Raw genomic sequence first — 22,434 nt, forward strand, 5'->3', positions numbered from 1 at the left:
TTTTTAATGTTATTTCCACTAGAGAAAATGAAACTACATTTGGAATACAATTTCACAGCCTTCACCTTATCAGGCTCTCCACCCTCCTATGGCCAAGTTTTCTACCTTGGCTCTAAAATCGTTTTTTACTCCCATATATACAAATAACAAATAATCTGGTGTGAATATGTCGGTATCATGGAAACCTTCTGTTTGAAACCTTTCACTATCTCCCTCTACCCGTCACCCCCGTTCATATTTGTAGTCTCCGCCTGCACCTCCCTCTCTCTGAGGAGGTGGCGGATGGAGGAGTTCTGTGTGGACAAGGTATTGGAGAGCAGCGGCATCAGGCTCCTAAAGCCCTCCCTCAGCTCTGCTACGTTTTTCTCAAGGCCGTGTATGTGGGCGTCCAGTTCGCCTCGGCAGCTCTGCACCTCTGACAGCACGTCGTACATCAGGTTCTGCATCTGCATTGGGACATCGGCGTGGCCCACACGGAGGGAATGGAGAAAGGGAGAAAGAGGGAGAATTAGATGCTACTCCGTTGGGGTTAAGAGGGATGGGATGTGGACGCTATGTTCATTTGCCTCCCTCACCTTGCAGAGGTCAACTAATGTGTTGGCCTGGTCTGCCAGTTTTCTCTTCTCCATCTTCATGCTACGCAGCCTGCAGGAAATAGTTAGAAAATGGTTTCTTTTAAACTATTTTGCAGCAATTCAGTGGGTATATTACTAGGCATTGTACATGTATCCACCACTGGGATATCTTCAAGGGAGGTATGGGACATGTTCAAGTATAGGTCTCAAAATTTAGTTAATACGACACTTTTCCCTTTTGCTTCAGATTACTGTTTGTGCCGATAAACCCAGTTTTGAAACATAAATTTGGTATCACTTAAACCTGGCTGCATGGGGTTTAGGAGGTAATGTAATTTGGCAGGATCCTTACTGCTGGATAGCCAACAGCAGCTTCCGCTGATGCATGCGGACTCTGGTGTGGTCTCGTTCCCTTGACAGCTTAGTATGTTTGTAGATAAGCCAAGTCTCCCTCAGCACGTTTGCTGCTGCAATTTTTATCTGGCAATAGAGAAGAGCAAACAAAGAGTTGTTTCGGTGTATAGGGCGGCACTTTGTATGATAACAGCAATAATAATACAAGAAATGCTTCGCTGCAATAAAAGAGACCCAGAAAACGAATCGAAGCGATCAAGCAATCAAAACGTACAATAAGAAAACAAAATATACCAGGGCCAGAAAATGCCGTAAGTCAAAGCAAGTGTAAAGAAGTATGTTTTAAGAGGAGAACTATGTGAAAAAGGCTATCGTTTACTTTGTACTCTGAACGTTGTAGAGTCAAGCGTATATGCCGTGCTGTGCTCTAGCTGTGCCAAGATTTATTGTACATGCAAGTGGGTATGCTCACTGCTGTAGTCAATAGTGCAGAGCAAGGGGAAATGCGTGAAACAAGATCTTGACCAAATATAACCTCAATTAGGATACCCCCCCCCCCACAAAAAAAGATTTTTTTTGTAAAAAGCCCTTGTAATGCTTTTGTATAAGCTCTCATGGGATACTCCTGACTTGACATTTTGGAGGGCAACTATTATGCATAATTAATCTGGATAACCTTGTAGCACGCATGCACTGGAAGGCTGGGAGTGGATAGTTACCCTCTTAGAGATGTGGGAGTCCATCATAAAGTTGTGGACATGTTTCTCTGCCCGAGTCAGCTCCAGTTTCCTGGCAACCACAGCCACAACCAACACTGTGCAACCTGCTCCCTGTGTGTGTGTGTGTGTGTGTGTGTGTGTGTGTGTGTGTGTGTGTAGTAGGCAGAAAGGCATGCAGACAGAACTATGTAAAACATTTTAAGAGACAGTTCATAATTTGAAAAAATCTGACATTCATGCTTTCAATTGTAAATATTTGGGTTATCAATTTTTACTTGAGCTTATTGTTTCGATTTCACATCTTCTGTCACAATTACATAATTACACATTCACATTTACATTTTTGTTGGACAGGGTGGAATTGAAGGCCACTTTTTACGTGTTTTTTGTTTTTTGTTTTTTTGTTTCCAAGCTAGAACAGCCTACCATTATTCCTGTGAGCAGACAGATGCTCCGACCACAGTAGGTGTGAGGCACGACGTCCCCGTAGCCAATGGACAAGAAGGTGACAGACACCATCCACAAGGCCTCCATGTAGTTGCTGCTCAGGTCCTTGTAGTTGTGGTGTCTTGGAGATCAAAAGATTTCAAAAGGAATCATGACTATACTTTTTTTGGGGGGGGGGATTTTTTTCCTCCCTTTTTCTCCCCAATTGTACTTGGCCAATTACCCAACTCTTCCGAGCTGTCCCAGTCGCTGCTCCACCCCCTCTGCCAATCCACGGAGGGCTGCAGACTACCACATGCCTCCTCCGATACATATGGAGTCGCCAGCCGCTGCTTTTCACCTGAAAGTGATGTGTTTCCCCAGGGGGACATAGCACATGGGAGGATCACGCTATTTCTCCCAGTTCCCCCTCCCCCCTCTGAACAGTCGCCCCGACCGACCAGAGGAGGCGCTAGTGCAGTGACCAGGACACATGCCCACATCCGGCTTCCCACCCGCAGACACGGCCAATTGTGTCTGTAGGGATGCCCGACCAAGCTGGAGGCAACGCGGGGATTCGAACCGGCGATCCCCGTGTTGGTAGGCGACGGAATAGACCGCTACGCTACCTGGACACCCAATGAAACATGACTATGCTGCTGTTCTCTTGCATGACGTCACTTTTTTTCTTTCTTTTTTTTGCATATCAAGAAGAAATCAGCCAGTACAGATAGGGAACCCTTACTGGGAGATATCTCCTTTTCAGTAAATTGTAAACATGCACGGTGACGATGGGTTTATCAACTGAAATTGAACGCTATTAAAGTCTCTGCGTGACTATATTCGTACCAAAATTGCAGCATGTAATAGTTAGCCATGCATATACTCAGTATCACGTAGCCTGACATACCTCTCACAAACGTGTAAGCCCCAAGCTGCCACGATCCACAGGGAAACACTGAAAATCATCAGGACGGTCCCGGGGTAGGTTGTCATTAGCGTTTTCCCCACAAAACGTGTGTTGAAGTGTATCTGGAAACCAAAAACGGGATCCAATAAGTCACGGTTTCAACATTAGGGCCTGCATTGTCACCGAACAGTATTTAGAAAAGTACCTGTCGGATTATCTTTATATAATACAGAGGAGATGAGGGTTAAAAAAGATTTTTCTCAATCCGGCTTGACACATGGATAGAAGGTTTGGCATTGCAGAGGAGAGACAAAAGGTCATTTTCATCACTTTTAAATAGCATTAATAAGGGAAGGGATTAGTGAGGGCAGATATTAGAAACTGTGGATAAGAAAGCAAAGGGAGCTCGTAAGGGACATAATCAGAATCGCAAATCACTGGAAGTCATGGGAACAAAAGTGTGAGTGGGGTCACACCTCGATTTTCACACCTCTACTGAACTCTCGGCCCACCTAGACGCAAAACATAAGAAGATGTACATGAAAGGATCATAACAAAGAAAAGTGTTAGGTCCAAGAATTGATCTCCCAGCACAAAAGCATAAAATGTTAAACTGTTACGCTACGCACCACTGACCAAAACCAAAACTAGAGCCGAGACAAAGCCGAATTCTGGGCAAAGGCCCAGGTGACCTCAAACCTTGTTGAGTGCTCCAATGCTGCGTGATGCTGTGTCAGTGAAGAGCCGACTGTGCAGCATCATAGCCCGGCCCAGCAGGTACAGCCTCAGGAACATGGGCAGTGCCAGCATGATCTCCAGCTCCGTCTCCGAGAGCGACGAGGACCTCGAGATCTTCTGGAAGTAGCTGAGCAGACCCACCGGGTACGGATGGACCGCCACCGCTGCCAGCTCCAGGGCAATCAGGGCCACGCGTTCAGATGTCATGGCAATCCGCCAGTCTTCCGCACCACTGTCATGAATGTATAGCTAAAAATGAGGATGAGGATTGTGCAAGTCAAAACCGGTTTTGGGATATTACTGTCGGCAAAGAGAGAAACAGAATAGTGGAGCATTATAATGGCACGTGCAATTGGCCTTTATTGAAAACGGTTCGTCTATGCAATTCAGTTGCTCAGTGAGTGCAATGATGGCCTGCTCATCATTTAGCAAAGTACCCCTGAAATGACCTCAGAGTCTATTAAAGATTCACCAGACGAGCCTTAGAAGCAAGTCGTTGGATTGCAATGCAATGGCATCGAAATAACCACTGACTCTCGCCAATGAAGACAGACGCAGTAGTGCATCTCGATCGATACTCCTTCATTTCTACTCAAGACTCTCATTTTGATAGCCATTCATCACTTTGCACAGAAGCTTGTGAATTTGGAAAGAAATCTCCTATCACTTGCTATTGGTCATCTATTTATGGTGCTTTTACACTACTTACAATTGACATGACATGGTGATATGATTACTGTCTGGTGAGAAGCAGATTTATCCGCTAATTGCTAACTGTCTCGTAATGGCTTTGGGTAAAAGCGTTGGCGAAAAGGGAAAATGCAAATGAAAATTTAAATGCAAATGAACGGGGGTGATGAGCTCATTAGATAAGGCTATGACCGATATGACGATGTGATTGTAAAGAGACTTGTTATTATTACCTGCACCTCGCAGCAGTGGTATGCAATGATGAGACCAAGCAAGATGACCGTAGACAAGCTGATCACAGACTTTAGGGCAAGGGAATAGATGGAGCTCTGTCGGTCACACACATGCGCGTGTGCGAACATGCACACACACATACACACATGTGTGTGCAAACATGCATACACGCATGCACATGCACGCACACACACACACACACACACACACATGCATGCACACACATTACGTCACTTTTAACTGGTGGCTGTTTAGCATTACACAGTTGACCCTATATGAAATGGCATCGGTGATATCTTATGATCTTCTAATCCTCTATCATAAATATTCCATTCAGATAATCTACTTGCTTTATTTAATGATCATGATATTACAGATGTAAATGTTTATATGAATGCTGACGGATCAAGTTCCCCAGAGAGCCCCTCTAAAATTTCAGTTTCATTACTTCCCCATATATTCTACAGACACTTTGTGTGAGTGTATTCAAGTGTCTTTTTAGATGGTAAAATCAAGTCCATCTATTGAGGCCCGTTTACAAGGCTTTTTCATCTACCCTGTCGCTGCAAAAGCAATGAAAAGATAACCACAAAAAGGGAGGGTTATTTTCCATTAATTATATAGATATTCACAGTTGGTTTCTCAGACATGAATTAAGAATGGATTTTGATGAAAAAGGATGACTGACCCTCTTCAGTAAAGGTAATAATAATTACAGTTCTATACAGCCAAAAAAAGCTTTTTATGAATCTGTGAAATGATCTATAGTGCAGGATTATATCCATGTCTGGCGTCATTATTCAGCATCTCAGTGAGATAATTTAGACGTGTCAGATTTTTTTTTTCTCTCTGCGTCTGTGTGAACCGGTGGTCGACCCCCAGAGCTGACCTTGCTGTAGACGCTCCAGGATAGCTCTGTCTCCATCACCATCACCACCACTCCAAACACGCCCACCGCCAGGGCACAGTCGTTCAGCCACTGCCTCCTCTCAAACAGGGCCCTCCTGTGGAGCAGCCGCCAACCGATGTTGTGGGTCTTCCAGTACTGGTCGTCTTTGATGTCGTCTTTTGTTTCTGGACTTGGGCTTGGGCTGAGATCAGGGTTCAGACCGGTGCACTCAGCTCCAGGTAGAAGACCCTTGCCCTCAGACAGGCCAAGGTCTTGGTGAAACTGGGGCATCTCGCTGTAGCTCTGCGACTCGACGTCATCGTCTTTGGTGGTGATGATGATCTCCGGGAGACTCAGAGGGTTTTGCATCTCCACAGAAACGCTACCCGACCTCAAACACCTGCCATCGCCAACCTCCTCTTTGCTCTCTGTGTCCTTAAGGTCAACGTGGGATCTGCAGGGAACCTTGTAGGGTGAGCCACAAGGAGCCATGGGGATGTCGGTGAAGGAGGTGACACTCTCCTGGTGTCTATGAGTTGCTGTCTTTTTGGCTTGACATGGCTGGTTGCGGTCCTTGTGGCCCGGGTCCTGTCGACCTCCAACTGACTTTTTCTCATTTTTCTTGTCTTTGCGGGCTTCCTTGCCCTTTGCTTTATCTCCCCTCTTATGGGAATGGGGCGAGGGCGAAATATAGAGGTAGCCGTTGTACATAGGTGTGGTAGCCATGGCTTGGGTCCGGTCAAGCCAGACTGTGTGATCCCCACCTGTTTGGGCTGTAGTATGGTGTATACCACAGTGGGGAGCACAGGTTTGAGGTGGAAGTACCATTCGGGCCGGGAGGAGGGGACACTGGTCTTCCGCCTCATCTCCATCCACCATTGACAAGTTCATAGAGGGGGAGGGCTCCATGGTGAGAAGCTGTTATTGATGATGAGTCATCAGATCTGTTCCACTTTTATAGAGATTTATTGTGACAAGAAAAGGAAAAGCGAGGACGAGAGACAGAATAAGGACAGGCAGTCAGACAAAGATGGAGCCCCTGACACAGGAAAACAGTTCAAATAGATAAGGAAAGATACGCTACATGAGGACGTTTGCTAATTAATTGTTTCTGAATCGCCAGAGGAGATTTCTCAACTTTTTCCTCGCCACTTCCATTTTCCATGCTTTAATCTTACAATGCCACCTCTGATTCACATGATCTTAAATGAGATGTGTAAAAATAACGAGATTTTTCTAGAACCTTTGGTATTAAAACCAAAACCGACTATTTTGAAGTACAGTAGCCTAGACAACCGCTAATCCTCCCCCTTGGCGGAGTATAACGTCAACTGCATCACTTTAGATTTCAAATAATTACAGTGTTTTTGATAAAGGGTCAACTTAATTTCAACAGAATACTCCCCCCCCCTTCATAATAATCGCTCTCCGTTGTCTTACCTTCACTTCCTCAGTCAGGGGTCCACTCTCCAACCAGTCTGCTGTGAAGGAGAAAAAAAAAACGCCCACTCTTATCTACTTAGCTCCTTTCTTTTTTAATTTATCCAAATATCCCAGTATTAAACCCGCTTAATGTCCTGCAGGTCAAATCTGCCTGAACTGCAGGAGAATCCTCCCATTAAGATCCTGTTGCATCTTGTTGCCACAGACATGCATGTCACTTCTACCAGCCAGGGAGAAACAGGTCCCGCTGGGGCTGTGCGGTAAATAAAAGTTGAACTCGATGAAAAGTGATAGGAAATTGATCAAAGCCGGTAAACCGTGCTCCTGTGCGTCCGGGTCACAATACTCCAAATCGCCCCGAATCCGTCCGGACGAAGTTTCAAGTCATCCATTAGCAGCTTCATCATTGTAAAGCCCCTCCCATAGATCCACACAGAGGTTATGAACTTTACTCTATATGAGGCCTATGGACATCCATTACATTTGAAGCCATTTGTTCCGCGGTGTTTCCGTGTTTCCTGCATTACTGTTGGCATGACGTCTTGGGGCATAATGACTGCAAAGACTACGAGAACACTGCTACAGATGTTGCTTGGAACAAGGCAAAGTGTATGTCATCTGACAGACTTTTTTCAGTGGGGATTGGCAGATTTCTCCTGCCTCTATGTGTGTGTGTGTGTGTGTGTGTGTGTGTGTGTGTGTGTGTGTGTGTGTGTGTGTGTGTGTGTGTGTGTGGTGTGTGTGTGTGTGTGTGTGTGTTTGCTCATGTGGATATGAGTGTTTCTGCCCATAATCTTTATATACCAAAAAATCTTGCCATCACAGTTTTGATTTTCTTATAATCATCACTAGCATATTACTTTTCATTTGCAATTGGATGAGATTGTCAGTCTGTCGCGATGGGAGCATTCGCTCTTTTTAGATCTGTTCTTTTTCTAATCTCCAGTGAACGATGGTCCTCAATATCAATTCATCAGATTAGTATTAGAGATTAATCAAGTCCGGGAGTCACAGATCGGATACTTATGAGCTTATGAAATATCAAATATGCCGCTCTTTAACCTGACAATACGCACAGAGACTGTGTGTGGTATTAAGTATTAAAGTCATAACAATGACATTCACCATCATTTATATAAATCCAAGTGACAGATGGGTCTGCAGATAATAGAGCTCCATCCAAATGGAAAGACCCAACAAGGAAAGCATGGGCGTAACACAGCAGGATGGTAGAGGGATAAAGAAAGGCATTATATGAGACAAAATGTACTTAGACGGAGAGAGCGAGAGCGAGAGAGAGAGAGAGAAAGAAGAGACAGAGAGAGAGAGAGAGAGAGAGAGAGAGAGATTTACAAAGGTTGGAGATCTTATCATAGTAGTCTGAGCTGCCTGTCTCTTTTGTTCCACCTTGGCCATCCTTCCAGATGTAAGACTTGATCATGCTGGAAATGCTCTTGCCCGGGTAGACTTAACCAAATGCTCCCTGGTGTTTGTTTTGATGCCAAACACACACATGGAGGTTCCCTATCTACCCCAGTTTGTTTTCCATCCATACTACAGCCCCAGGGGCAGTAGCTGGCATTTGGTGTCTGGTATCTGATATCTGGTATCTGGTATCTACCATCTGTTAACTAGTATCTAGTATCTGGTATGTGGTATCAAGTATCTGGTATCTGGTATCTAGTATCTAGCATTTGGTATCAAGTATTTGGTATCTGGTATCTGGTATGTAGTATGTAGTATCTAGTATCTGGTATCTAGTATTTAGTATCTGGTATCTATGATCTGGTATGTAGTATCTACGATCTGGTATCTACGATCTGGTATGTAGTATCTAGTATATGGTATCTGGTATCTAGTATCTGGTATCTATGATCTGGTATCTAGTATCTAGTATCTGGTATCTGGTATCTAGTATCTAGTATCTGGTATCTACGATCTGGTATCTAGTATCTGGTATCTAGTATCTAGTATCTGGTATCTGTTATCTATGTGGTATCTACAGGTATGATCTGAGTTCAGCTCATCTTTAAGCTGCAAATAAGGAAGTCACTGCAATTGAAAGGATGGATAATTTTAAGAGAAATCATCAGTTTAATTAGAGGGTGGTGAAAGGACGTACAAACATTAGCTGGGATTCTAATTAACACAAGCCATCAGCCAAATGCGGTAAAATTTTGGCTCTGGCTGTCAACCCTACTAGCTTGTTTGGCAGATAACCAGCTGGTCCTCAGTTATTGATGTTATAAAACTAAACTTAGCTGCCAGAAACTCAAACTAAATTGTAAAATTTCAAATCAACACGCTATTGGTGACCAGTTAACAAGAAATTTGCTTCATGGCCTGAATGTGAGTGATTGACAGTTCAGATCCTGGTGAGGACATTATCCCATTCACCGTGATGTAGATGGACCGGCTGACCGCAATAAGTAACTGCATTACATGTTGAAAATGTCAATGGTCAGGGCTAAAGTTTGGAACTGATATCAACAGAAATAATAATCATATGTACAGTCCAATCCTGCACCGAAAATACTCAAAGACTTTCATGGAAATAACTTGGGCTGCCTCATCACTCAGGGAAGAATACAGCACAGTAAAGAATGAAAGACAGTCAAAAGACGGTGTGGCAAATGATTGTCTGTTGAATTGTAACGACTTTAATTCATTATTGTGCTGGAGCTTGGTATGGAGTCTGGTTCTTTGTCAAAGGCTTTGACAAATCAGCTGTCACGGGTGAGGTGGATGTATGAGTCCATTAGTGAAGGAGACGCGTCAGCGCAGAAGAAAGCTTAATCCAGCCAGCAGAGTAATTAAAAACAAACAGCACAGCCGCTAACGGGCAGATGGCTGCATGGTCAGGCCCAGTATTTAGCATGGACAGGGATAAACTAATCAGGCTGCAATCAGGGCAATCACGACAATGTTGTTAAATTCAAAACTGATTTGATTGCCAACAACACAACAAACAGGGTGATACATGAACACACTTCTCCTAACCCAGCCCTCTCTTTCCTCCAATGTGGCCAAAATGAACTAGTATGTCCATGATCACCATCAAACATAGTTGTTCCTATAATCACAGACAGACAGATAGATAGATAGATAGATAGATAGATAGATAGATAGATAGATAGATAGATAGATAGATAGATAGATAGATAGATAGATAGATAGATAGATAGATAGATAGATAGATAGATAGATAGATAGATAGATAGATGATGGACAGACAGACAGACAGACAGACAGATAGACAGACAGATAGATAGATAGATAGATGACAGACAGACAGACAGACAGACAGATCGATAGATAGAGATAGTTGTCCTACAAGAGGACATTTGTTTTCACCTTTTGTACAGAGCCTCACGTACAGTGAATACATACCATAATACTATACATACGATACACACTATTACCACAAGAGTTTAGAGGTTCAGTGAGTTCAGAACTTCAATGGCAGAAGGAACAATCATCATCAGCATCAACCTCAGTCATTATCATTTCTCCTTTTTGTCCGTTTCATCTCATATTTTTATTTAGTCGTCCTTATAGCTCTTTTATGATGTTTTGTATCATTTTGCACTCTGTTCCTGATCTAATCTTGTTTTGCAAAGCACGTTGTAACCTTGTTTTGAAAAGTGCCCATACCAATAACAAAGGCTTATAAGAAACGTTTTATTATTATCACCACCACGATCATCGTCATCACCATCATCACTATGATCTAAATTCATAGTAATGTTTCAATTTATGTCATCTTGGCAATATATCCTCTTTCAAAGTATTATCTATCGTCGTTTCAGTTTCTTCATCCCAGTTACCAGCTCGTTGGTAACATCACCACTTCTCTCACTGTCTTGTCATTCCTCTGCCAGCGCTGCTCAATTGCAGTTTGCATTTAAACCGCCAGAGGTCACTCGCGGCTCCGCATGTTTCTCAATAAGTCCGCATGATTTTTGTGTTTGGAGCAATGTCTGGCGCTTGGCGCATAACGGCGAGGGCCATCAGCCACCCCCCCCCGACTCCTCTATATGCTAAAGTGGATATAAATTCAATTTATTACACGTCCAAACGATTACTCTGCCGTGATGCAAGACCACCAGGACGCTTTTCTTATGATGCATCACAGGGCCGCACAATTTATCCTTCCTCCACGCTTGGTGTGGTTTTCTCTGCTTCTACTGGTGCGTTTTATTCATCTTTCTTTGCGCGTCTCGGGGACATGTTCTGTCCTCGGTGGGCGACGGAGCGTGACTCCCTGCCTCCAGACAGAGCGGGGCAACCACGAAGGGCAGCAGAAGTAATAGGGTAATCTATTATACAGTCCAACTCTTTCTTCTCCTCTTCCCTCCTTCTTTCTCCTGACCTCTGTCTTTTAAGTTTTTCTAGCGGCTCTGTCCTTGCATCAGCGTTTCGTGAGGAGGAATGGGAAGGGGAGTTTAACTATGCACATTCCTGGGCCTTCCTGCAGAGTCCAGCACTTTCTCAATTAAACTGGAGCCCATCTGTCCTGCTGATTCGAAGCCCACCTCCTGCTGAGGGATGAGGTTAACGCGCGCACACGCACACACTCATCCAGCCCCACTTGCCCCTGTTGGCACTTGTCTCAGTTTTCTGCTCCGGTAGTCCAGAACCGCTGTGGTGTGTGTAGTCATATCTGGGGGTTTAGCTGTCATGTGCTCTGACCCGTATTGCTAAACCATACAGACAAAAATCATAATCTGCAGGCGAATTTTTAAAATGGGACGTGTGAGGTGAAACACGAGGATTTTATTCTTAAGTAAATGGAGGTACAGGAGGAGCAGTTTCCAAAGATTCTCCGCACCATTTTTTGGGGAAATTCTTCATGAGACAGCGGGTGATCATTTATCCCCTCGCCATCCACTTTTGTTCCACTCAGATTCTTTTGCAGTGTCATTTACGATTCCCATATAAAACACGTGCATCCATTTATAAGGTCAGCCAAAGGAGATAAAACAGCTGACCCCCTCTCTCCCGTTCTCTCTTCATCTTCCCCATACCACTATCCCTGAGATTCTTGTCTCCCGCTCCTCTTCCTGGCTCCACCTCCCGGGGAGCCAAGGAGGCAAAGGGACTTGATAAGGGAGGGGGTTATGAGAAGAGATGGAGAGAGAGAGTGAAATAGAGATTGAGAGAGAGCACGAGAGAGTGATAGAGAGAGAGAGAGAGAGAGTGAGAGAGAGAGAGAGAGAGAGAGCATGAGCTGACTTGTGTCTAGGATCAATCAGTTGACCACCCCCTCCACTCACTCACTCACTGCAATCTGCCGATGGCGCGAGTGCCTGACGGAGAGAGAGAGAGAGAGAGAGAGAGAGAGAGAGAGAGAGAGAGAGAGAGAGAGAGAGTGCTGAAGCGCTGCACATCACAGCCACCATCTCCTCCTCCTTGTGCTCCTTCTTTTCCCTCTCTCAGCTCCCTACTACTCTACCTGCTCCCTATCCTACTCTCTCTCTCTCTCTCTCTCTCTCTCTCTCTCTCTCTCTCTCTCTCTCTCTCTCTCTCTCTCTCTCTCTCTCTCTCTCTCTCTCTCTCGCTCCGTTTTACAGAGACAGTCATTCGTTGCCTGTGATGCTATGTGAGTGCTGACTGGCTTCCGAATCTAAGCTTCCTCTCCTCCCCTCCTCCCCACATCCCCCCTCCAAATCCAGGGTCCTCCAGAGCTGCTCTGCCTCAGCTCCTCCGCTCCTCTCCTGCTCCAATCCACCAGGATGTGGTCCTCGTTGGCACTGCTTCTCTCCGCTCTCATCCACGGTGAGCCTGCCTGCCTGCCTGCCCGCCCGTCTCTTTTCTTTTCTTTTTTTCTTCTTCTTCTTTTTTCCAACTCTTTTCCACTTTACCTTGGGCTGGATGCTAGAATTAAAATGTGCCGTAATCTGTTGACAAGTGCAGTGAATGGGTATTTGGTCACTGGCATTGGTGCATGCACGATATCCAAAGTACAGAGTAGAAAAAGAGAAATTGACATAGGAGAGTAGGAGATTCCCGGAGATGGTGAAAAAGTGTGTGTGTGTGTGTGAGAGAGGGGGGTGGGTGGGTGGGGTCTGGCTCACCTGTTTGCTTGCTTGTTAGTCTGGTAGTGTTTAGCTCTGGATGGCAGATGAATGTTTACAGGGTAAGCAGCCGAGGAGAGCTGGCGGTTTGAATCTCCTGCATGAGATGGGGTTTTTTCTTCTGCACAGAAACAGACAAACAATAGGCAGACTGACACTCTGGCTATGAAGTGAGGCAGATGATAGACACAACAGTGTTTAACAGGATCTGATGCTGCATCACACCTTCCATCCCCTCCCTGTTTTATTCTAATTCCCCCCCCCCCCCATTTAATTTCCAAGTCTCTGTGCACAGACACGGACGAGTCAGGGGGACTAAACCCAGAGGATCCAGATCCCATCAGCGGGGTTACAATGTATAGACCTGCTCTTCCATCTCGGCTCCTTGTTTTGTTTTTGTGGATGTGCTGCTGCAGCTGAGCTCAAAGGCTCCAAGCAGCGGATGTCTGCAAAAGACAGAGCTGACAGTAGATTAGATCATTCTGAATAAAAGTGGAGAACAATCCCCCACCCACCTACCTGTCCTCCAGGCACAATTTGGAGTAAAACAAATTTCGTCTAGAACAAAAGTTACAGGGCGGCCATATCCAGAAATGTCTCATTTGGGCCCGCTGCAGAAAGACGACAGGAGACCAGCAGAAGCGACGTTTTAATTCTGAATTAGTGCATATTTATGTTTTAACAAGTTGAAACGTTAATTTAACCAACGCACATTCTGTAGTGGATTTTACCACAAGCATCTTGTGTTATGAGAGCGGGTCAACCGAGCCTCGCACACTAAAGGGTACGGGAGACAGACAAAGGCGTTTTGGCATTAGCAAACAACAAGCCATTGTCAAACTTCAAGAACCTGAAATTTATTTTTTTTGTAAAACATCAAAAAGATCTAAGTTTAACATTTTGCGTAATACGTCTGCTCTACTAATCTTGAAACCGCCGCTAATGTGTGTGGCGCCTCAGGGAATATCATGCTGACTACATTATGCATTCATTAATCCCAATTATGCACTGACGAGGACTTCTAAGTGGTTGTTAGATTCTCCTCATAATCTGCATGCCCCCCCCCCCCCCCCGACCCCCTGTCAGGTGTCTCATGGTGACATCTCATGTATTGGAGGTGGATGCTACATCAGGAGTCCAGGGAGGTTTTTCATCCTGCTGGCCAAACCGTGAATATCACTGCAAATGAAGATAAGAGGGACTAATGATGATAAGAGATAAGCTATTATCTCCCCCCTCCAAATTATACTTTTCATCCCTAACCTCCATATCACCTGCTCTCTCTCGCTCTCGCTCTCCCTCTTCCTTCTCTCCTCCCTCAGAAATGTCGCATTGTGATTGAGTAAGGAGAGCTCAGGGTTGACTTCGGCAGACGTGCTTCTACCCCCCCCCCCCTTTTTATTTATTTTTTGACAAGGGAGTTTGATGGGGAGTTTTACTACATCTCCATTTCATTCTGCAAAATCCCTTGTTTTTAGTTGAGCACAACAAAGGCGCATTTTAATTTGGATTACCTGCCTCCTCTGCCGCCCCCTCCCCCCCTGCCCCCCAGTGTCGCTGCAGGGCCCTCACCAGAGGCTCCTGCTGAAGAACCTCCTGAAAGACTACAACCAGATGGAGCGGCCAGTGGGCAATGACTCCCACCCTCTCACCGTTGTCTTTTCGCTTAGTTTGGTACAGATCATGGATGTGGTAGGTGTCATCGTTTGCACGTTTGCATGTATTGTATGCGGTATAGAGAAGAGTCTCTCAACCTTGAGGGAGCAATATGACCCGGAGAGGTCATTTTGGTGGCTCTAGGATGCAAAAACAAAACCCAAGCTCATTAACAACACACAAATGTATGATTGCGTTTTTTGTCACAAAGGCTTCAATCGTGTAAAACCCTCAGCATCCACACGCAACAGACATCCCCTCATAATTCATCAGTAAAATGGGATGAAAAGGAGAAATAGAAATCATGAACTGGTGTGCAAGTTCACCATTCTGCATTTTAACGCTTGAAAAAGAGGGTGCCGCATCTATCTGGCGGCACTTCATTCTCCGTCGTTACTTTTGTTCAGAGGGTAAAGCAACCGATCGCCTCGCAACCCGAGGCAGCAGGTGGCTGACGCCTCGGCCGATCCTTCAATCCCACATCTGTGAACTCAGCCGGGAGTCTTTCATGCAACTATGAATTTTTTATGTGAATGAAAAGTAGTACACCATTCGCAAATAGCAATCACCAAGGAGTAAGTGTCGCCCTTGATAAGGTGAAGAAAGGCAATGTACTCAACATTTTTTACACATTTTCCAGGACGAGAAGAACCAAGTGCTCACCACCAACATCTGGCTGCGGATGGTAAGCAAACCACTCTGCACACGTCAGCCAGGACGATAATGGATATTTCTGCACACAGTTCAAAAACTCACATCCCTCATATATTCTGATCGTTTTCATGATTTAACTTGAATTTAAGACCCACAGGGTATTTTTTCACACGGTGTTGATTTGGGGTATATTCTCTGGTCCTAGCGATATTGAATACATTTTGAAAGCTGCAGTAAAATCCATAATTTGGTTTTGTACATGCTGGGGTGACATGAAAACAATACCCTTTGCAAATTCAGTTATATGAAATGATGTTTGAACTCATTGGTCACGTAATGTGGAAATACCCGAGTATAGACCATATCTCTGTGTATTTGTGCTGCAGAGCTGGTTTGACCACTACCTCCAGTGGAACCAGACTGAGCACCCTGGGGTGAAGAACCTTCGCTTTACCACAGACCAAATCTGGACACCAGATATCCTGCTTTACAACAGGTAACACACACACACACACACACACACACACACACACACACACACACACACACACACACACACACACACACACACACACACACACACACACACACACACACACACACACACTTCCGCAAGTAGTGTCCTAAGTTCCGTCCCCTCTCTGTCCTTCCTTAGTGCAGATGATGACTTTGACTCCACCTTTAAGACAAACGTTCTGGTCAATTCCAGCGGATATGCTGAGTATCTTCCCCCAGGTGCGTCTTCCCTCTCCCTCTCTCGCTCTTTCTTTCCAGCACATCCATCAATCCTTTTCATTCCCATCCTCCTCCCCTTATCAGCACACCTCTTGCAAACTGTACACCTCTCTCCCCTGTTTGTGAACTTGACATTAATGTCTTATTAGAATAAAGCAGCAGCATCGATCACTCATGGCAACAGATTTTCGATGTGCTGCCTCACATTTATAAATAGGAGGCTTTTGATTTCGCCTCCTGCGGCTTAGCCTGAATACAGGACCCATGTAAGCCTATGCAAGCTACAGCTCCCCTGGGCGCTTGTGGGTCTTTGCGCTTATAGGCTCTCGCTCGTTCTCCATCTACGCCACATTAAAGAGCGCTGTGATGGAATCCCTTTGTGCCGAAGCGAAACGACATTGGCCTTGTGAGCGAAAGTCAAAGTCAAGGAATGCAGGTTGAGGAAATCCCTTATCTGTTTTTTTCTTTTTTATTCAGTGGTAATGTTTATTCATGAGATGCTTGGTACATGTAAACACAGATGCCTAATGCACTGATTTGGACAGGAGCCAATTAAGAGGAGAGGGGGACAGCAAGAGATAGTGTCCTGGGTGGGACCAGTAAAAACCAGGCTGTGCCACAATGCAAGACTAGAGAGAGAGAGAGCGAGAGAGAGCGAGAGAGCGAGAGAGAGTGATGGGGAACAAAAGAAAGGAGAAGAGCGAGTGAACAGAAAGAGAGAGAGAGTGAGAGAGAGCGATGGGGAACAAAAGAAAGGAGAAGATCAAGAGAACAGAAAGAGAGAGAGAGTGAGAGAGAGAGATGGGGAACAAAAGAAAGAAGAAGAAAGACAGAGAGAACAGAGAGGAGGGAAAGAGAGAGAGCGGGTGAGACAGCGAGTGAGTGAGCGAAAAAGGGAGCGAGATGGGGAACAAAAGAAAGGAGCAGAGAGCGAGAGAACAGAGAGAGAGGGGGGAGAGATGGGGAACAAGAGAAAGAAGAAGAAAGAGAGATTTAACAAGAACATTTAACAATGGAGAGAGAGAGAGAGGGAGAGGGAGAAAGAGAGATGGGAAACAAGAAAAGGGGGAAGAATGAGAAAGCCAGCAAGGGAAAGAAAGATTTGACAAGAGTGGGTTGAGAGAGAGCGAGAGATTTGTCAAAAGTGAGTCAACGGCGAGAGAGAGAGCGGGAGAGAGAGGTGAGAAATAAGTGAAAGGGGAAGAAAAGGGAGCGAGCTGATCTCTCTCTCTGACCCGGGTTCTCCCTCATGAAAGCCTTCGTGCAATTACTGGGGCCCTTTTGGTTTGGATATTGTCAGAGGATGAAACGCGTGGAGCATAAGCTTGACACCCACCAGAGTAAATAATTCAGGGGCATTTTCTCCAAGGTGACTGCTGTGTATTGTCATTGAGGAAAAGGGCTTTCATTATTGCAGATCTAAAGGTGTTATGCGATGCTCTTCTTCACTGGTGTCACTGGAGATAAGGGGAAATAGGCTTTCGGTGGAAACTGGGCTGGGCGGCTGCTTGCAGAAAGGTAATCCTGTCTCCGGTTGTACTGATGCCTTCTTTTGAGGTGGTATTCATGAGTGATGGGATTTTATTTCGGGAGCTAAGCTGTGAGAAAAAGCTGTATAAAAATGGAGGTTTCTCATTTGAGAGTACGGCATCGAGGTCACCAGTTGGATGTGAGACGTGTATTAGTGTTAATAAAGTATACATGCAGATAAACAGCGCGGGGAACAGCGAAAGGGAGATCAAATCCGCTTCTAGCTAATCAGTATAATTTAGGATTTAGTGCCTCTGGATCTCATAATTGGAGTAATTATTGAGGGATCATCCCCACGTGGTAAAGGCAAGCACTTGTAAGGACTTGGTTTTGATAAGTGGACTTCGGAGAAAATTGCTCTTGAGCAGTGAATACGCAATGTTTTCAGTTCATAAGGATGCTTCCAGGTATCAACGGGGCAAAATAAGCTGAATTGCGGAATCAGCGGAAGCAAGTTGTTTGGTATTATCTGATTAGCCATTGGAGGTGTTGGTAGTTTAATGAGGTGAAATACTCTTTTATGGTGAGCAGTGAGGTTCAATTACTGTTGTTTTTATTATCAAAAATAATACTAATTAAGGCAATGAAAAAATTATTTTTCCACTGCATTGAACCTGCTAATCTCTTCACGTTTGTGTTTTCAAGCTCCGCATTCAGTGTCCTCTTAAGCTTGATTTGCATGTCGGCTCATAATGAATGTCTTTCAGAGCTGTTTGCAAGGTGGCTTTTGCATTTTGGTTCTACATGTGGCTGCAAGTCTCAGTAGGCTTCATCAGTAATTACTTTAATGGCCAGGTTTACCAGCGACCCATTGTAAGGGGTCATTGTGATTCACTGTGTGGATGTAAGTGTGTGTGTGTGTGTGTGAGTGCATGTGCCTATGTATGCGCGGGCGAGTTTAGCTTTGCATAATAACGCCTCTGATCTGATTATCATACTATGCACTATCACACTTTACAGTTTCAGTGTTTACTTTTTAATGGCTCTCTAAGACTTAGGGGAGAGCAATATATGCAAGCAGCCGGTGCACTAGGCATCTGTTTTGAAGAAGAAGGTCTGAGTACTCAGAGATAATATTCCTGCCAGCTTGTCTTTTGCCTCCTTCTTTTGTCACATATATCTGTATGGACAAGGTGTTTAATCTAGTCTTTGTTTTTATTTTGAAAAAGGCTAAACTCAATTTGAAAATTCAAAACTGTCATAAAAATCATGTTCATGACCACTGTTGTGATGCTGATGTTCTGTCATATATTTGTGTCTCAACTCCCTACCTGGACACTCATCTTCTCCTCAGGAATCTTCATGAGCACGTGCAATGTGGATGTTCGCTGGTTCCCCTTCGACATCCAGAGGTGCGAGCTGAAGTTTGGCTCCTGGACATACGACGGTTGGCTGTTGGACCTCCAGATGAATGACGCTGACATCTCAGGCTATATGCCCAATGGAGAGTGGGACCTAGTGGGTAAGTAGAGTGAAGTCACTGTGCAATACGTCCTGGAAAAGTGTTTGGGACCAATTTTTACCTCCAGTCAGCTTATGGGATATGCAGCTGAATTCAAGTGGTTTGATCCCTTTGCAGCTGTATTTATTCAAAGTGTCCTTTTTAAATTTTTTTTTGGACCCCCCCCCCCTTTTTCACCCCAATTGTATCCATCCAATTACCCCACTCCTCCGAGCTGTCCCGGTTGCTGCTCCACCCTCTCTGCCGATGCAGGGAGGGCTGCAGACTACCACGTCTCCTCCAATACATGTGGAGTCACCAGCCGCTTCTTTTCACCTGACAGTGAGGAGTTTCGTCAGGGGGACGTAGTGCATGGGAGGATCACACTATTCCCCCCAGTTCCCCCTCCCCCTTGAACAGGCACCCCGACCAACCAGAGGAAGCGCTAGTGCAACGACCAGGACACATACCCACATCCAGATCCAGATTCCCACCCGCAGACACAGCCAATTGTGTCTGTAGGGACGCCCGACCAAGCTGGAGGTAACACGGAGATTCGAACTGGCGATCCCCATGTTGGTAGGCAACAGAATAGACCACCACGCCACCTGGACACCCTTATTCAAAGTGTCGTTGAGCAAGATGTGCCAGGGTTCCCGTGTGTCCTGAAAATCTTGGAAAACCTGGAGGTTTATAGACTAGTCATGGAAAAATTGTAAAGTCAGGTTGTAAAATTATACTTTTAGCTGCTGAAATTGCACATCGGTGCATGACATTTCGGAGCATGTTCAGGTGACTAGTTAAAAGGTACACAGTCCATTTGAAGACTGTTGAGGCTTCCACTGAATAATATGACCTTCCGTGAGCAACGGCTGTCATGTATATCAAAACTAAAGTTACAGAAAATGTCCTTGAAAAGTCCTGGATAACGATTTTCTAAAAAGAGTGGGAATACTGATTCATTCAGCCTGCCCCTAGCTGAACCAGTACCCTTAACTAGAAGATCAAAAAGTATTACCCCCCTTTTGGGGTGACAAAATACACCAAAACTATACTCTTCATCATAAATCCTATATTATCTTATTTGTAATTACAATCTTTTTACCAAACTCTTTTCATTTATTTAATTTCTTTCTGTCAGAGTTACTCTCCTCCTCTCCTCTCTATTCTTCCAGGAGTCCCTGGCACCAGGAGTGAGGCCTTCTATGACTGCTGTAAGGAGCCGTACCCTGATGTGACGTTTGTTGTGACCATCCGGCGGCGAACGCTCTACTATGCCCTTAACCTTCTCATCCCTTGTGTGCTGCTGTCCTCCATGACCCTGCTCATCTTCGTGCTGCCTGCTGACTCGGGAGAGAAGATCTCTCTGGGTGAGCGGACCGGGGAGGGTTGAGGGACAAGAGATGAGGGAACAGATGAGCATCAAGCCGGTGGCATTGGAGCAGAGGCGATTACTTAAAGATGACACATAGGAAGCACAACTTCCTGATTTGATCTGATTACTTGTGTAATCAAAATGAATAACATCGTGCTTTAGACGAGTCTGGCAAGCAAACTGCTATATTGGGTGTTTTGTCTTTTTCTTCTCCCCCCAATTTACAGTTAAATATCTAACTGTAGTTGGTTAAACAGGTCAGACATTTTCAGAATTGTGGTCACGCTCTAAAGTTTAACTGTGCATTTTCAGACTTGTTATGCTCGAAATAGCGAAGATTTTCTCAAAATCCCATTTCACCACCATGATGTAAGGAAAAGTGTTCAACACTAGGTCTAAATAGGCCCTATGCTTGCTGACTTCCTGTGGAAAGAAAGGAGGGCAGAATTTACTTACCAGCAACTCGACGAGCTAGATTTAGCATAGAGCGAGAATAGATACGAGTACTCTATTTTTTGCCATCGGATAAATGGCATCTGTAATAGAGAGGTAGTTGAGGCGAGGGTACCAGTGAGGGAAGGAGGCTAGCAAGCAGGCGCTCGCTGGTACGAGTCCTTCGACCGGGTGAAAAGGAGCTTGGTGGCAGAACGGAAAGACTGACGCGCTGCTGTTCCTGGATAACAACTGCTGAAGTTGTTACGAGGACTTTGGGATTTTTATCACCTTGTCGCCTCCCTGTGGACAAAGGGCGGTAGTGTTTCGCAGAAGAAGGACGTCATTTCACACAAGCGTTGCCTTGTAGCAAAAATATACATTTGCCCAAATTTAAGTTTCACTTTATTGTCATATAAATATAAAAGGTACCATGTACCTACCGATGCTAACGAAATGCATACGCCCTGGCTCCCTCAGCCCTTAAACTATATATATGTAAGGAAATGTAAATTACTAATAAGACTGACCTTTTAGCCGAGCGGTTAGTGATGTCGCCTTGTGGTGCAGTACACCCCGTGTCTAATCCCGCACCGGGCAAGAAAATAACCCGGTTACATTGGTGGCAGCGGTGGGATCCGGAAGTGTGCAGATCTTCAGAAGTCTCTTCGGAGCGCGGAAGAACCAAGCGCGACGGCGCGCTTCCGGGGGAGGGTGACGACTGTAAACTACTAATAAGACACGTTAGTCTCTAGCTAACGGGTCTGACCCTTTAGCCGAGCGGTTAGTGATGTCGCCTTGTGGTGCAGTATATCGTATCGAATCCCGCACCGGGCAAGAAAATAACCGGTTACAGAAATAATAAATGTTTGTGACTTCGTTGTGAGCAGAACGTTACGGGATCAATGTCTTCCGTTTGTCAGTGGAAATAGGCCTTGTAGTGACAGCACATTTACAACTAACTAGCGACTAATTACATGCCATTGACGTCATATCCAGATTGAACGCTCAACACTTGACGTCGCAACACTTGACATCAACTGAGCTACAGTTAGCTCGCCTGATTCATGTTTTGGCTAACAGCAGAAACACTTAAAAACTGTTGTCTAAAGATTGATTTGTGGGCGTCCGGGGTAGCATAGCGGTCTATCCCGTTGCCTACCAACACGGGGATCGCCAGTTCGCCCGACACAATTGGCCGTGGCCGTCTGCGGGTGGGAAGCCGGATGTAGGTATGTGTCCTGATCGCTGCACTAGCGCCGCCTCTGGTCGGTCGGGGCGCCTTTTCAGGGGTTAGGGGGAACTGGGGGGGGGGGGAATAGCGTGATCCTCCCACGCGCTATGTCCCCCTGGTGAAACTCCTCGCTGTCAGGTGAAAAGAAGTGGCTGGCGACTCCACATGTATCGGAGGAGGCATGTGGTAGTCTGCAGCCCTCCCCGGCTTGGCAGAGGCGGGTGGAGCAGCGACCGGGATGCTCGGAAGAGTGGGGTAATTGACCAAGTACAACTAGGGAGAAAAAGGGCGAACATTTAAAAAAAAAGAAAAAGAAAAACGA

General features: G+C 45.3%; 2 protein-coding genes across 2 annotated transcripts; one reads left to right on the top strand and one right to left on the bottom strand.

Annotated features, from left to right (window-relative positions):
- Positions 1 to 215: 215 nt before the first annotated feature.
- On the bottom strand, positions 216 to 6,444 carry LOC130128738 (small conductance calcium-activated potassium channel protein 1-like). The gene is made up of 9 exons (XM_056298446.1): positions 5,536 to 6,444; positions 4,646 to 4,741; positions 3,684 to 3,971; positions 2,985 to 3,106; positions 2,075 to 2,216; positions 1,649 to 1,759; positions 928 to 1,055; positions 576 to 645; positions 216 to 446 (listed from the first exon to the last, which is right to left on the bottom strand). The coding sequence occupies exons 1-9, from the start codon at positions 6,442 to 6,444 to the stop codon at positions 216 to 218; spliced, it is 2,097 nt and encodes a 698-aa protein (XP_056154421.1).
- A 4,833-nt stretch (positions 6,445 to 11,277) lies between these two features.
- Positions 11,278 to 20,464, top strand: LOC130128406 (neuronal acetylcholine receptor subunit alpha-7-like). Its single transcript, XM_056298021.1, has 8 exons — positions 11,278 to 11,320; positions 12,706 to 12,756; positions 14,608 to 14,747; positions 15,352 to 15,396; positions 15,752 to 15,861; positions 16,021 to 16,100; positions 18,925 to 19,092; positions 20,247 to 20,464. The coding sequence occupies exons 2-8, from the start codon at positions 12,714 to 12,716 to the stop codon at positions 20,462 to 20,464; spliced, it is 804 nt and encodes a 267-aa protein (XP_056153996.1). The 5' UTR covers positions 11,278 to 11,320; positions 12,706 to 12,713.
- Positions 20,465 to 22,434: the final 1,970 nt, after the last annotated feature.

Source organism: Lampris incognitus, chromosome 18, assembly GCF_029633865.1.
Source record: "Lampris incognitus isolate fLamInc1 chromosome 18, fLamInc1.hap2, whole genome shotgun sequence".
Classification (NCBI taxonomy): domain Eukaryota; kingdom Metazoa; phylum Chordata; class Actinopteri; order Lampriformes; family Lampridae; genus Lampris; species Lampris incognitus.

What these genes read in the sequence shown, in the direction of transcription:
- LOC130128406 (XM_056298021.1), top strand. Translation starts at nt 12,714, where the DNA reads ATGTGGTCCTCGTTGGCACTGCTTCTCTCCGCTCTCATCCACG. An exon ending in CCAACATCTGGCTGCGGATG is followed by an intron (nt 15,397 to 15,751) that starts GTAAGCAAACCA and finishes TTTGTGCTGCAG; the next exon opens with AGCTGGTTTGACCACTACCT. An exon ending in GATATCCTGCTTTACAACAG is followed by an intron (nt 15,862 to 16,020) that starts GTAACACACACA and finishes GTCCTTCCTTAG; the next exon opens with TGCAGATGATGACTTTGACT.
- LOC130128738 (XM_056298446.1), bottom strand. Translation starts at nt 6,444, where the DNA reads ATGGAGCCCTCCCCCTCTATGAACTTGTCAATGGTGGATGGAGATGAG. An exon ending in ACCACTGCTGCGAGGTGCAG is followed by an intron (nt 3,972 to 4,645) that starts GTAATAATAACA and finishes CCTCATTTTTAG; the next exon opens with CTATACATTCATGACAGTGG. An exon ending in CATTAGTTGACCTCTGCAAG is followed by an intron (nt 447 to 575) that starts GTGAGGGAGGCA and finishes GTCCCAATGCAG; the next exon opens with ATGCAGAACCTGATGTACGA.